General features: G+C 40.8%; 1 protein-coding gene across 1 annotated transcript in view; it reads right to left on the bottom strand.

Annotated features, from left to right (window-relative positions):
* Positions 1 to 17,018, bottom strand: part of LOC126100102 (leucine-rich repeat-containing protein 47-like) — a 122,776-nt gene that overhangs the window by 21,041 nt on the left and 84,717 nt on the right. The window contains exons 5-6 of the mRNA XM_049910617.1: positions 10,200 to 10,302; positions 8,557 to 8,742 (exon numbers count right to left, since the gene is read on the bottom strand). Coding sequence (XP_049766574.1) covers positions 8,557 to 8,742; positions 10,200 to 10,302 — 289 coding nt within the window. The remainder of the gene's footprint in view (positions 1 to 8,556; positions 8,743 to 10,199; positions 10,303 to 17,018) is intronic.

Below are 17,018 nucleotides of genomic sequence, written 5' to 3'. Positions count from 1 at the left end.
CTCCACCTCCCCAAACTTGTCTTCCAAATGCTCCATAAAAAACGAGGCTTCATGGACATGAAAAATTCCCCATCAACTATCGTACATACGAGGTACCGGGGCGAATAAGCTTCACCGCCATCCTTGGCCTCGTGTTCCTCCCATGGTGTGGCCAGGCAGGGGAACGAGTTGGGGTCATATTTCTTAGCATTTAAGTTAGACTTTGCCTGCTTAGATACTGCTGGCAGCAGACCACCAGCAAGAGATGACTTACTACACTTCATGACGTGTCACCCGCCCTGATACCACCCACTCCAACTAGGGGCCCTCCCCACGGGTGCCACCCAGCCACAGCAAAGGCCACCTGGCAGGATGGCCATTGCTGGGAATCCCGATGCCCCAGGGTGATGGGCATCTACTCCTTGGCATACATGGGGAGTTACCAGCACGTGCATCAGCAGAGCGATCCCTGTGTGGTCAGGGGACTACAATCAACAGGGTACGTGGTGGCCCCACCACAGCGGACTGGCTACTGTGCTGGATATGAGGTACGGAAGTCCATGGTCACTGTCGGCACAAAGTGACACTGCATGGTGCATGGTGGAAAACGTACCCAGGAAGGTGCCCTCGCTGAAGAGGTGGAAAATGGGTGGGACTGCAATGTGACGAGAAAGTGGGCTAAAGATCTGAATGCATGATGCACACAATGCACCATGCAAGGTGCCCTTCCCTAATTGGCTTGCTTTTCAGGAAAATTTTGAAAAAGGGAGGTCAAACCCTACAGAGGACCATCACATATGGAAGCAAGAGAGGGTAACATTCTCATGTCAGTACAGAAGCAAAATCCGCTACATGCTCAGAAAAAAAGCAGGTGTGTTCTCAGATCGCACCACAGTCACAATGCCAGAAAGTGCAACATATTCCGAAGAAATAGCCAAATATTTGTGACAACAAAGATATAACTTCCACAGTTGTCCTTTTATGATGATGATGATTAAAAACTGTGATACTATAGGTGACTGGTCAAGTACATGTAAAAGGCAGTATAGATAGAAAGTGATATAAACCAATTATTTCGATGTATTTGATTACTCCTTGCATTATCAAAATGTAGGCAATGAATAATTCATCCATCCAAGCTTAGAATAGGTGTAATATTCACTTTTTAAGCAGATACCTTATGTTGATAGAAGTTAGTGGTTTTGGTTGGACAGAATATGGTAAACAATTTTTTTTCACACAGCCTCTTCAAAAAGGGGGTCATCCTACATTCAAGGTCTTCTTAAAGTCAACTAAATATGGTATATGACCAGAAAAATGAACGCTCTTAATGTCAGCTTTCACAAAAGCTGCTATATCTAAGATTTTGAGCTTAGTTGGTAGACGTGACTCCATTTAGACATAGGTTTCATTGTAGATTTGATATTGTAATAGCTGAAATCTCAAATTAAAATATTGAGTACCATGTACTCCTTGCTGCCACTTGAAATGCTGATTTCCATTTTTTACTGATAGACAAATGTGCAAGCAGTTTTTCAAACTTCACCAGCCATATGACAGGCCATACCAGTATTTGCACTTTGTGCTGGAATAATGTTATGGGAGTGACTATGGCTTCTATCGATTCATTCTTGCCAACTGAGTACAAGCACAACACATACTTTACAGGGTGTATACATGGCCATGGGAAAAAAAATTCCTGGATTTCTCCCAGGTTTCTTTATTAAAAATAAACTTTCTCTCGGGTGAAAAAATATTTTTTCGTGTTACGTGTCAGTATACTTTTCATGGGAGGCAATTCATTGTTATGAAGCATTGCATAATCTTCCTAAAACCTTTGACACAGTTTGCTGTTGGCAGATGCTTCTATGAGCACTATGTTTTGTTGCTGTATATGGCACATTTCCTTTGCAATGTAAATCTTATTTTCATTTTTTTCTCTTTCTCATTCACGTTTTATTGCTGGAGTATTTTCTGCAGTAGTGAGGTACATTAATATTCTTTGCTAGAATATAGTTTCCTATCAGACAAAGTTACAAAAATTTAACCGAACACTAAAACAAGGAAAAATTCCAGGAATTCTAAAAATTTCCTGTGTTTTTCCCAATTTTCTCTCAGATGAAAAAATTCCCAGCTTTCTCTCTGACCTCCTGGGTCGTGTACATCCTGTTTTAACATGATCTGACAGTGCAAATTACAGACTTAGCATATAGATATTCATAAAGATGCACGAGAGCCATTATTTTTTTTCTTCATCAGTTTTCCCCTGCTTTCTATTTTATAGTAAGAATGTAACTACACACACCAAAAAAGTTTAGCATCACCTTGGTTCTGAAAGTTCTGGTACAGGGTGTATACGGGGACAAGGAAAAAAAATTCCCGGATTTCTCCCGGATATCCCGTTTAAAAAAAATATGCTTTTTTCCGGGCGAAAATACACCTTTTCCGTGCTAAATGGCAGTATGTTTTCCGTAGATTTTCCCTCGCAACTGTAAAACTTATCAATCCTTGGAATGGTTAATGTTTTATACAATCGCATAGATCTTCCCAGAAAAAAAAAAAAAGAAAAGACGGGGCAGAGAAGTTTTTGAAAGACCTTTGTTTTGCAGCAACATATACGCTGCATATTTTCGTATTAGGAAAGTATAAATTCGAATTGCACCAAACACAACGCGTTAGTTTCCGGAGCGTTGAAACCGAGGATGATATGTCCTTTTGTAAGCGAGTCATATCTCAAGCCACGAGGTATCGCCAGCCGATGACAGCAGCTATTCAGAGCATAGGACACGTGTTATAGTCAGCCAATAGCACCATCACCTGTTACATAGCGCGAAAACACAAGAGGAAAAGTTAACGGTTTACATTAATGTACACAGTACCGTATATCTACAAGAAAAGCTAAGCTTTCACATATAATATTGGTCTCTAAGACTAACACGCTACAACAGAAGCTAAGCTTTCACATGTAGTATTGATCTTTTTTTTTGCGTGTGTTATACTTTAAGATACATCACACAAATATGCCAGTAAATTTAAAATTATGACATAAATGTCTCGCGGCTGGAAATTTTTGTAAGTGGCTGGTCCTCAAACTGTTCAGTTTCGAACGCTCTGTGATATCCATCCCTCTTTCTCACACGTAACATAATTCATCTTGGGTAAAAAGAAATTTACTTTGAAAGTAACGCTTTTCTAACCACCGTTCGCAATATTACCTGGAGACTGTTAGAAACAGGTTCGATTTACCAGTTGCCAGAGAGCGCCAGAAAACAGACATTATTGTGCGTGTGCAACTGCAGTGGTGTAGGAAGCCCGCATGTTCGTGTGTATAAAGCACTAAGAGAGCTTAGATTACACCATCAGACGATACTCCAAAGAGCATCGGAATTTTGTAAACCATACTAAAATGCATAATTCAGCTTGAAGTGCAAATTGGCTTTTTCCAGATTCACGATGAAGCAGGTCGCATCTGATATTAAGCTTTTCAGTGTGGTTTTTGGGATGTAAATTTTCTTGGAGTACCAGTACTATGCGATCTCATTTTTGGTTCTTTATTATGGCATAATGCCATACATGGCAAAAGATGATAACGTGCACTTGAAATTCAGCGAACAGTTGGAACTAGCCAATACTGTAGAATGAAACACTTCGTTTCAAATAAAATGATCGCCTCAGCGGAAAGATTAATCAAGCCAAATTTCTTTAGCAAACTTGCAAAAATATTGTTCTGCAAGGCGATTAATGCTTGACTGCTACTAACTTGGAAATAAAATAATAATATATTTTTGCCCTCCGTAATCATGTGAATGTATTTTAATTCACTTGATAGCTCACGGCCACAGAAATCCGTTTTGTTTTCATGTGACGTGGGAGCTGTAAACGAAGAGAAGCAGCGAAATCACTTAACGTAAACATGAGTCACGTGCAGGTTAACCCCCTCCCCACTACAACTCAAACAGCCAAACTACAAGTAGCGCCGCAGCGGGGAGCGGGAGAAGGTACTGCTTATACGCGAGTCAAATGCGCATGTGCAACACACCGCTGGTAATTGGTCAAACGAACCTAATGTGAACAGTTGCGACGTCATGCTCATCGCAAGTAGTTCATTGTTACGAAGAATTACAGTCTGAGCCCTACGGCCTTTTTCATATTTTTGCTATTTGCAGACGCTTGTGCGTGCACGGGGTTTCGTTGTAAATTGCACATTTCCTTTGCCACTAAAGTTTTTTTCCCTCTCGTTTATATTTTATTGCTGCAGTATCATTCTCCAGTAGCAGGATACAATAACGATCTTTGCTAGAAAATCAATTCTGCAGTCAAAATTACAAAAATTTAACCGAAAGCTAAAACAATGAAAAATTCCCGGAATTCCGAAAAATTCCCGGGTTTTTCCCGGTTTTCTCCCGGATGAAAAAATTCCCGGGTTTTTCCAGGATTTCCCGGTTGTCCCGGGTCGTATACACCCTGTGGTACCTGTACACAAAATTGGAATAGAGATCAACATAAACATTTCCAATCTTTTTACTGTTCACGAAAATCACACATTGCATATTGTACCACCACACAGCAAGACCTTAGAGGTGATGGTCCACACTGCTGAACACACCAGTACCTCTAATACCCAGTAGCACATCCTCTTGCATTGACCCACGTCTGTATTCACCATGGCATACTATCCCCAAGTTCATCAAGGCACTGTTGGTCCAGACTGTCCCACTCCTCAACGGCGATTCGGCGTAGATCCCAGAGTGTGGTTGGTGGGTCATGTCATCCAGAAACAGCCATTTTCAATCTATCCTAGGCATGTTCAATAGAGTTCATGTCTGGAGAACATGCTGGCCACTCTAGTCGAGCGATGTCGTTATCTTGAAGGAAGTCATTCACAAGATGTACTTGATGGGGGAGCAAATTGTCATCCAGGAACAAGAATGCCTCACCAATATGCTGCCGATACGGTTGCAGTAGTGATCAGAGGATGGCAGTCACATATCCCACAGCAGTTATGGTGCCTTCCATGGTCACGGAAGGCATCTGTTGGCCCCCACATAAAGCCACACCAGAACAGCAGGGAATCTCCACCTTGCTGTACATGCTGGACACACACGTCTAAGGCGATCAGCCTGACCACGATGCCTTCAAACAGGTCTACGATGATTGTCTGGTTGAAGGCATATGTGACACAACAGTGAAGAGGACAGGATACCAATTCTGAGCAGTCAATTCGGCATGATGTTGGGCCCACCTGTACCATGCTGCATGGTGTCGTGGATGCAAAAATGGACCTCGCCATGGACATTGGGAGTGAAGTTGCGCATCATGCAGCCATTGTGCACAGTTTGAGTCATAACACGACGTCTTGTGGAGCCACGGAAAATATTCAAAATGGTGGCATTGCTGTCAGGGTTCCTCGGAGCCATAATCTGTAGGTAGCGGTCATCCACTGCAGTAGTAGCCCTTGGGTGGCCTCAGCAAGGCATGTCCTCAACAGTTCCTGTCTCTTTGTATCCCCTACATGCCCGAACAACACGGCTTTGGTGCACTTCGAGATACCTGTACATTTCCCTTGCTGAGAGCCCTTCCTGGCACAAAGTAACAAAGCGGACGTGATCGAACTGCGGTGTTTACCATCTAGGCATGGTTGAACTACAGACAACATGAGCCGCGTACCTCCTGCCTAGTGGAATGACTGATTTGCTGTTGGACCCCCTCTCTTTAATAGGTGCTGCTCATGTATGGTTGTTTACATCTTTGGGCAGGTTTAGTGACGTCTCTGAACAGTCAAAGGGACTGTGTCTGTGGTATAATATCAACAGTCATCGTCTGTCTTCAGGAGTTCTGAGAACTGGAATGATGCAAAACTTTTTCATGTGTGTATCTCCATCACAACGTTCTTTGAATGGTACTATTAAATTAAGAAGGGTCTCTGCCTTTTAATACATTACAGGGTTTCCGTTTAACCTGAACGTTATTTGTGCTTTAACCATAGCTCTTCTATATTTGTTAGATATGAAATGTTTTTTTATGTAGGATGGTAGTGACTGTATCACCTCTGCCAAACCCAAACACACTTTTTTTGCCATTAATACCTTTGTTGCTGTACTAGCAGCTGCATAGTCACTAATTCCAGTCTCATTGTTAGAGAGAGAGAGAGAGAGAGAGAGAGAGAGAGAGAGAGAGAGAGAGAGAGAGAGTTCAGCATTGTAAAATCATACTAATTATTCTTGCAGTCAGTAACACTTGCATAGTTTTCTCAGTTGGTGCTAGGCAAATTTCAGTCACTCCCTGCGACTATCACCATACCATCAGCTTATTACTTCTTTCGGTATGTCTGTCCTCGTGCAGATATCAACTGGACATCTGTCTGTGCTGAGTGTCTTTTTCATTTTCTTTCAACTTCTTCCTCTCGTCACAACCGTTTGCATTTCAAACCTTCTCCTTCCACTCCCTCTTTTTCCTTCTATTTTTTCCCTCCATCGTTGTCTGTAGCAGGCAATTCCTATGTAATGTGTCCCATCAAAGATGTTTTCCACTTCTGTATCATCCATGTGGAGTTCCTTTCCTTTCCTCTCCTACCCTGGTCAGTGCTTTCTCATTTGTCATTCTGTCTACCCATTTCATTTTCTCCACTCTTCTCCGTAACCACATTTCAAAACTTGCAAATATTTTTGTTCTTTCTGTGACACTTCACACTTCAGAATTTTAAGACACCACAATCCATGCAAAACATTTGGTGAACCTCATAAGTGTAATGCGGAAGCTTCTGGCTGTCGGCAAACATTTTACTCTCCCCAAAGCTCTTTTCCTCATGGGGATTTTGCATCTCACTTCCTCAGTATAACTCTCACTTCAAGTTTGAAAGCTTTCGACATACTGGAAACACTCAAGCTGTTCTATTACAATTCCATCTACGGATAAATTAATCATGTCATTGTCTTTTCCGATTCTCACCACTTTGGCCTTGCCAATGTTCAATTTCATTCAAAAATCTTTATCCATACTTTCAACATTATCTATCATTACCTGCAGCTCTTCCTCTGTTTCTGCTAGCAGCAGCGGACTTCATGGTTTTTCATCTCTCTCCTCCCACTAAAGTGCTTTTGATCTTTCCAAGGTCTTACTGATTAGATTATCAGCATATATTAAGAAGTGCTGCTGAGATACAGCTACGCTGTCTCACAGCTCTAAATATCCACGTCTTCAGTTTCACCTCTTGTTTGAACAACTACTTTTTGTCCTATGTACAGTTGCTTTATAAATTTTCTACTCTTCCAATATACACCAGCATCTTTCAGAATCTTCAACAGCACAAGTATTATTGTGCTACTGAATTTAGGGCAACAATGAATAATTATTGTCAATGTGTGTGAATCTGGCAACCATAAATAAATGTCCAATCAATAATCCAAGCACGATGCTAGTCATTCTTGTTCACATGAATCTGAAGTCAGATTAATTTTGTTTCTCATGATAATGTTGATGATACTGTTGTTGTTGCTGCTGCTGCTGATTAAACACCATTATCTCCTGTCTAATCTAGTTGTGTGATATGTAAGTTCCATGTGGTGTTGAAAATTTGCCCACAGTCTACTCCAGTTTTCATCTCTCTCTCTCTCTCTCTCTCTCTCTCATTATTATGACAGACTAATTGCTTTGTTGGAGAAAAGTAACTGCAGTAGTGAATGCTTTGAGTGTTAAGAATTCTCTTTCGTAAAGTTCGAGGCTCATTTGTGGATGATATTTACAACAGCTGCTCAACTGAGGCTAAGGATCACAGTCAAAGTACTATCACATTAATTTCTTGTAATGTGGATCCAAATCCTTTACAGTTTTTTTTTTTTTTTAAATGGCCCCATTTGCTGCTTTTGGTTGTATCTGTTTTTACTGTGCAATAAGAACATATGCAACTAAAATCATTTAAAATGTTCTCGTAGTCACACACAAGTTCTAGCTCTGTAGCAGCATACAGTAACTGAAAATGGAGCAGTTACCTTTTACTGATATGGCATGCAATACATCAAAGTTCTAAAAGCTATTAAATGCAATTTTTGTTATGCATTTCTTTTGAAGTAGATTGTTCCAAGCTTATGCCTTATTCTACTACAGCAAAACTTCCAAGATGGAACCCCCCCCCCCCCCCCCCCCCCCACACACACACACACACACACACACACACACACACAAACGTTTGAATAAGTACGATACAAAAGCTAGTGCAATTTTCTGAGCTTTATGTATGCCTGTATGCAATTTGTAATTCAATTACAGGCAAGCAATTGCCATGCTTTTCACCTTATTCTATTGAAATGAACACCCTTTTAAAACTATTCAACGAAACCTACATTCAAACAAAGTGAATGAAGGAAACTATTAATCACCTAGTGGATTAGTCGATTAACTGATAGGCTCATATTACTTTGTATACTTTTAAAACACGCAATGTCTTTGCCACATAATATGAAGTTACTTTCACTCATTTCATTATCCCCCCCAATACTACATTTTTCATAATTATGTACGAAAAACTTTGTTCATTTACATTGTAAGTGGCTCTGTCTCTATTTTCTATTAATACTATACCTGTTCAACTGTGAGTGATTGGTACATCCTCCCATTTACTTTCTCAGGATCAGTTGCCTGATCAGCAGTACAACTGACACCCAATTGTAGTGTTTCTCTTAGGAGAGCGTCCGCTACAGAGCGACATGTTGACTGGTTGATTGTGCTAGTTACTTCCACTAGCATTGATTTGGTGCTTGCTGACATCTGTAATACAGAAAGTTTGTGATCAGGTCACAGACTGTAGCTCAAATTGGGAGTTATGCTATCAAGATGTGTGTTCAGTCATTCCAACAGCTCTCATCTGAATGACAAATTACATGACATGTATCTATTATTTGCTGAACATTCCCTGACTACTTACAGAGGCTATGGGGAGCAGATGAAGTGAGAGCTCTGCACAGAACAGGAAGAGAAGTGATGCAGATAAAATAAGTTCTGCTTAACTTAAGCAGTGCTAGTACAACACCAACAGTTGTGTTTTGCACTGTGTGCAACTACACACTGAAGTAAGAAGCTCAAATTTTTTGTGGAAGTATCTTAATGACAAGTTTGTATTCAGTAATGGTACTTATTGCTAACTCACAGGTTGATCCCACTAGTGGGTCTGGATTATATCATTATATATTTTAAACAAGAAGTTCAAGAGCATAATTAACATTGACAACCTGCTGTAAAGGCTACTAGAATGGTACACTCAGTATTCTGTTTAAATCTGGATGGCTGGGAGTTATTGGACTCCTAACATTTGCTGCTTCAAGTCTTAGGATTACTAACAACTTCTATCAATTCTCTGTTCTGGAATGAAGACTTCAGTAACTTCACACATAAGAAAGACATTTGATAAGAAACCATCACATGTTGTGTGCACTAAGTTTTCTGTGGAAAATAACTGGAGGAGAGAACTGTCAAACTTATTTAGATCATCAAAGAGGTGGTACATACAGAGATCACACCATTATTTTCACAACAGTGAATTCATTAACAATTATAGTGCGTGAAGTGCATGAATTAAAAGCAATCACATTCCTTTCAACCCTCTTTTCTGAAAAATATTTGGTCCCACAGCAGAAGAGTGTCAAACACTTGAATTGTAAGTACCAGAGAGAAGCACAAAAGGGGATGGGAGTTACAGTGACACACCAAGACTACAAATTTGAAAGAGGTGAGGCATAACGTGACAAGCTGCTCTGAATAGAACCCTTTTCACACATCTCCCTATCTTAATTCATAATTTGTTTTTCCAATATCATACCTACCTTTACTTGGTAAAAAAGATTTTAAATCACTTAAAATAGAGTCTTTTACACATTCATTTCCCTATCTTCAAAAATATGACTTAACTTTTACACTCCTATTTCTTTTAGAGTAAAGTACTTATCAGCAATACATTATATCAACTGGAACAATTTTTGTTTAGGAAAGACGGTCAAGTTATTAATTTTGTGAAAATTTAACCATTTTCTTTGAACATGGGATTAACTTACACATACAAACTATAAAATCTGTAATAACAAATTTTTAAATTGTGTGTCACAAATATAGTTATCACTAAAACACAAATTTCATTATTTAAATCTTAAATTTACTATGAATTTCATCATTTACAGAATAATAAAAAAAAGCAACTGACAACAGTGGTTGTCAAATTTGCAGATACTGACCTTTGAAATATCACTATTTGTTATTGGTGGAAATGATATCACTCTTTCAGTACTATCCAGCAGACATGGAAAAAGTGACTTTCCTTCCACCAGATATAAATACCTGCAAATCAGATATTTGATAAGTTACTACACAAATATGATTATTTCTTTGCTAGAAAGGTAATGTCCATATTGGGTTACAAAGGGGATGGGCACACTGTCAGCAGACTAAACTGCCAAGTACTAAAGGTTTTTCATCAGCAAGAAATACCTTTAACACCTCAATACAGGAGCATGCAACACTAAGTTCTCCAGATATGACACGCTCATAATACATAAATTTATGTTCCAAACTATTCTCTCTACATCTTCACATATAAATGTTCATGTGAGAACATAAAAGGAACAATTATAGTGAAACACACAAAAAGATAAGGAATTTTATGCAAGGGGAGGGAGGTGGAGTGTGTGGCAACCTACCCTCCAGGGATTAAATGCAAATGTGGAAAAAATGTGAAGGGAGAGGAGTGGGGGAGGGTGTGGGTGGCAATCTACCTTCTACAGATTAACTGCAAATATGGAGAAAATGTGAAGAATAAGGAAGGGAGAGTGACATGAATGTAGTGGAAACTAAAGCATACATAGTTTTGCTAGAATAAATATAATATTAGAGTTTAGCTTAACAACAAAGCATTACTTAAAAGTATACGACTGCTGTACTGGACGACCAGAAATTCCCTTCATATCTTAAGTAAATGCATGTATCTGTGTAAAAATTTGACCTCCGATCCTGATATGGCAACAGTGCTCTTCATGTGACTGCCAAGTTATTACCTGAGGAAGAATGTAGTCTGAACTAACCAGTTCACTTATTGCCTTTCCACATTTGGTGAAGAACAACTGCAGATCCAGCAATTTCACTTTTGAGGAGCCCTTAATGACAAGTGTGTGTGCCGTGGCACCCTAGACATTAGGCACTGACTGCACTCCGCACTACTTCCAAGCTGTTTGGATTGCTGTGAGCTCTGCCTCCTGTGGGAGACACCATGGGAACTGCAAACTCTAACTCCATGGTCAGACCAATGGGTGGTGACAGCAGTGTTCCAACCAGCCCAGCAGACAGCGTGTAAGGTGACAGTAGAAGTCATCGGCTTACCACACTTTTTCCTGCAGCCACAGGGTCACATGTTGAAAATGGGACCGCATGTATCCTGTGACGCACCTATTTATGGAGGCGCGCAAGCTTAGCACACTAGTCCCATTGCAGTAAGCAACTGACCAGAAGAGCTCCACAAGGACTCGCTACGGACTCCATAGCTGCCAGGACATCACGCTGTCTCCCCCATCTGGACTAAGTGTTATCGACTAGGACTTGGTATAACTTACACTGTTCTGGTTTTTTCACTGACAAGATAGTGCGAAGACTTTACACTGAGCTTCTACCCTTACTGAATTTAGAAATTTTATGTATTGTTTGATTTTTAGGTCTCCAGTGAAGTACTACTGTAAGATAATTTGGAAATATTTAGTTTCTACAACTTAAGCAAAAGTGTTGACAGTTTTCAAATTCTAGAGCTGAGGAACCTTTCATTTTACTGCACTTAACTTTATCCAGATTTCAAGATTTTGCTCACCTTTAAAAATTGTTGTGATTAATTCCATGCGTTTAAGAACTAAACTGTTTGTTTCTGGGATTCAGGAATGTTAATAAATTGTTTCCCATTTAAGAACTATTATTTGTTTGTTCATTTGCAAAAGAATTTGGTTTAATTTGAGACACAGGAAATTTACTTCCATAATACAATGAGGATTTTGTTAAACTTGTTTTTGAGAAATAAACTTATGTTACAGTGACTACCTGCCTCTTTAGTGAATATTTGCATGGAAATAGATATATTAGTAAGAGTCCATGAATTGAAGCACAATTACAAAACCATGACATAGGTTGGTTGGTTGGTTTTTGGAGTTAAAGGGGTCAAACTGCAACAGCATCACTCCTTCAACCTCTATCTACCACAACATGAATAATCCTCAGAGGAAAAAGACAAAAGACAAGTGCTGGGAAGCCTCACTGTAACCAAGATATAACAAGAAAGAGAGACAAGCAAGTACAAGTAGAAGAAGAGTGAGAAGGAGTAAGGTGTGGAAGTCGCTCTGCCCAAAATGGCAGTTGCAGGTCCCCATGCCATGGTATGGTATGGTATGGTATGGGGTATGGTATGCAGTGGAAGACGCATCCTCTCCATCTGACCACTACTACCTCTGCCTTGATCACACCAAAAAATGAGCAGTACAGACAAGACGATGAAATTTTAGGAAATACAAAACATTAAAAATGGCAAATATAAAAGAATAAGGAGAATAAAAAGGCGGTAAAGGCATGGGACAGGCTGGACCACCAAACAAGAGCCACTATGGGTCCTGTATCAGCAGGTGAGGGGTGCCCCTTTTAAGCCCTCAGGCTATCAATGAGGATAAAGTGTCCTACCTCTCAGAGACGAGTAGAAACCACCTTCATGGGTTAAATGTAAAATCAGGTCACCTGCTTTGGTGTCATCTGCCAACACTAGAGGCAACATGTCAGGAGGCGGCAGCCAAATTTGGACAATCTAGCAGAATGTGGGTCACTATCAGGCAGGCACCACATTGGCACCATATTCTCCAATGTGGCCATGGTGCAGTCAAGTGTGGGCAATGTGTAGCTGGCAAATGACTGTGGATTCCCTGTGAAAAGCACGAAGGGAAGACAGCAACGTGGGGAGCCCAGGGTTGACTATTCCAAGTTTCAGACCTTCAAGAATTGTTGGTGTACTGTTGGCCAAAGGTACAGTTATGGAAGCCTTCCACACCTCCCCCATTACCAAAAATCAGCACTGTGATAGCAACTTTGCAAACTAGTTGGCATATTCATTCCCCGAGGTCCCAACATGTCCAAGGGTCTAAACAAAGATGACTAGTCGTCCAGCCTGATGGAGGTCAGAAAGAAGATCCTGGATAGTCGTCAATAATGGGTGATGGGGGTAGCACTGGTCTATGGTCACCAAGTGAGGTGGCACAGTGGTTAGCACACTGGACTAACATTCTGGAGGACAACAATTTAGACACGCATTCAGCCATCCTGATTTAGGTTTCCTGTGATTTCCCTAAATCACTTCAGGCAAAAGTCGGGAAGGTTCTTTTGAAAAGGTACGGCTAACTTCCATCCCTTAATCAGATGGGACCAATGATCTCGCTGTTTGGTCCCCTCCCCAAAAATCAACCAACCAACTGGTCTATAGCTGGAAGGCTGCTCATGGGATCACTGCAGATTAGAAGCATCTTACTGATGCAAGAACAAGTATGGCTAAGGGCTCATTTGATCACCAATTCAGCAGTGTATACACTGCATCCATTTCGCAGGGAGTGTAATTCATTGCACCTTGCATGTAGGCATACAAACCGGTTCGTTCATCGGCTGTTGAGCCATCACTGTACACCACTTCTGAACCCCGAAAATGCAAGCAGGACAGCCAGGGACAGGTAGTGAAAAAACTAAGGGGCCATCTGAATATTTCAATCCCAAGGATAAACCGAGAACATCCGAGGTCAGGGTACATGTCGTGGGGGTATTGTGATTGCTTCCTGACAAAAGGTGAAAGTGGGGAAAATTTGAGTTCAGAGCAGAGACTCTGTAGTTGAATTGCAACTGTGACCCCAGTTCTTGGTCTCTGTTTTGGGAGGTAGATCTCCCTACTAGGAAAAAGGACATTGTAGTGTGGATGCTTGGGTGAACTGCAAATGTGTGTAGCATGAGTAGTTTTTGGCACCTGATCTGTAGTGGAGGAACACACACCTCTGCGAATAGGCTGTTCACAGGGCTAGTTGAGCACAATGCTGAGGGCGATGCCAAACTATATGCTAGACTCCCCTAATCAAGATGGTACAGGAACAAGGGGTTGTAAAGCTGCATACAGGTGTGCAGTCTGCACCCCAGCTGGTGTTACTGAGGCAGTGTATTAAGGTGTAGCCAGCATTTCTGCTCAAGTTGGTGAAGCTGGGGAAGCCTTGTCAAAGGGGAATCAATGACAAGTCCCAAAAAGTATTAAGTCCCAACCATATTGAGTAACTGGTCATCAAGTTACAGTTCTGGCTGTGGATAAACAGTATGACGTCAACAAAAGTGCAAGATGGGAGTCTTGCCAGCTGAAAACCGAAAGGTGTGGCTGAGGACATACGACTGTACCTTTCAAATAGCATCCTGCAGTTGGCATTCAGCAACACCCACACTAGATAAGTCATCGGCACAGAAGGAGAGTGAGACTGAAGACCCCACAGCTACTGTCAGACCATTGATCGTAACTAGAAAGAGACTGACACTCAATAAGAGCCCTGCAGGACCCTGTTCTTTTGGAAATGTGGGGTACTGTGTGAAGCACTAACTCTAATCTGGAAAGTACGGTATGACAAGACGTTCTGGACAAAAATCTGAAGCTGGTCCTGGAGGTTCCATTCATGTAAGCTAGCAATGTCGTGTTGACAAGGGATGTTATATGCCTTTTGAAGGTCGAAGATGACAGCAGTAAGGTGGTGGTGGTGGTGGTGGTCAGTAACAGTCCGGATGACTGACTCCCTGCAAACCAAATTGTCTGCATGGAATGGTCTCTGCAAAAACTGGCCTCAGACAGAGACAATGCCCCTAGACTGAAGGAGCCAACACAGCCACTGGCTCACCATGCTTTTGAGCAACTTAAGAGAACACTGTTCAATCTAATTGGCCAATAGCTGTGCGTCTCTAGGGGATACTTCTTACATGGTTTCAATACCAGGATGATGATACTTTCTGGCCACTCAGTGTGACAATGTGAAACACCATCGCAAGGACCAAGGAAGCAAGACATCTAGTTCTCATATAGATCATAGATGCCCAGGGAAAGGACCAAGAGCACTATAATGCCAACATAAAATAAAGTCCAGGAGGGACAGCATGTATTTTTACATCTTTGCAGGCAGTAGAACTGTTGGAAAAGTCACTAAAGCACTACTTTGGGCTATATCATACCCTTTGTCACTTGCAGATGTCTCGTACAGCACAGAGATGTCCTCCTTGTGCTCTGAAAGAATATCCACTACTGGGTGACCAACGTCTGTCACTAAGGATCAAAGGGAACAATGTTTCCAGCCAGCCATCACATAATGTAGCTGTGTGGCACTTGCATTTCTGGTTTGGTTTTGATGCCCTGTAGCTCATTTGTGTTTTTTGACTGTACTGATTCATGTTACTGAAATGGGGTGGATGAGGCATGTAGTGTTGCAATTAATGTTGCTGCATGAGGAAAACGAATGCTTATGGAAAGTAAGCAGTTCCAATTATAAGAACACAAACAGTAAACAGGACTCATTAGAACAATTTCTCCTGCATTTCTTATCAGCAGCAGTTCTTTAGAAAATAAGATTAGATTGCTGGTTGTACAATACTGGCAGTAGTGCAAGAAGAAGAAGAAGAAGAAGAAGAAGATTGAGGACAGTATTAAAAATCAGGTAGTCCCACTGAAACAATGTACACAGTTTGGAGGTTTGGTAATGACACCATTCAGTCCTTGTATGATACACAAAAGTCTAAACAAACAACAGATACACTGGACAAGGATATGTAAATGTATGCTTGCTAGTCTTTATTTGTATTCTATACTGTATTTTCAGTCACTAGTATCTGAAAACACATGATTTCAGATTTCAGGAGATTTTGCCTTGAGAAGTAAGGACCAGGTCCTCCTAGTACACCACCACCACCACCACCACCACCACCACCACCACCACACCCCAACCCAACCCCTCCTCTAAAACACAGAAGATGGTGGGTGGGTGACCAGATAGCTTAATCATTGCTTGCTACTTACTGGCTGATGCACTGAAGAGGAAAGAAACGGAGAAAAAGAGACGGATGACAGTGATGCGAATACGATGTATGTTGTATGCAAATTAAGAAAACTTGCCACTCCAGAGGGCACTTACACAGAACAAAATAAGTCAACTGCTTTTGGAAGCAGAACGTCAGGAGCAGTTGATTACAGCGACACCAATGAGTGAATGTGGCACGAACAACGAAAGGTAGCGATTCTCCCGTCACATTCATAGATAGTACTAGTGATGATATAAATGAAGTTGTTTTTGAGCAGTTGATATGGTTGACAACAGCAATTTTTTTTTAATTCAGTTACCATTACATTTACATAATCTTTCACACTTTCAACCAGTGCTTTATGAACTTCACATACTATGAGTTATGGTTTGCTTCAAAATCTAAAATAAGTACAAAAATAAATATGCTAGGCTCTGAAATGAATTTACGATTGCTGAAAAATGAAGGGTCAGAAAACTCCTGTAGCAGATAGGGTGACCAATTCTCCCAATCCTAGATTTTTTTAATCTTCTGACCACCTCTTTCTCCCATACATTTCGTCAAACATCTCGTAAAGTTCTATTTCCCTGACCGACAGATTTTGAAAGCTTTTGTATAATCTATACTTTTGTAAACAATAGTCTTTTCTGTACACACTTCTATGGAAAGAAGATAGATAGCCCCAATGGAATTTGAGCAGCAGAAAAGGAATGCATAGCCAATCCATTTTGAGGGGTAGTGAGATAGGGGATATATGTTCTCTGCGAGCAACCTACAAATGCTCGACTTAATGATTACCGACTACAGTGTAAATAACACATGGAAGTAACAAGGACTTGTGAAAGGAGTTTACAAACATGTTCATGCTTTAACACTCTCATTACATTTTTCTGTTTCCCAATTAATTCACACAACAAAACATTTCCCAGCATCTCGAAAGAGCCAAACTGTCAATGTTC

This window comes from Schistocerca cancellata, chromosome 9 (assembly GCF_023864275.1).
Source record: "Schistocerca cancellata isolate TAMUIC-IGC-003103 chromosome 9, iqSchCanc2.1, whole genome shotgun sequence".
Classification (NCBI taxonomy): Eukaryota; Metazoa; Arthropoda; class Insecta; order Orthoptera; family Acrididae; genus Schistocerca; species Schistocerca cancellata.
The sequence above is the reverse complement of the archived record's forward strand: the minus strand, read 5'-3'. Positions and strand labels throughout refer to the sequence as shown.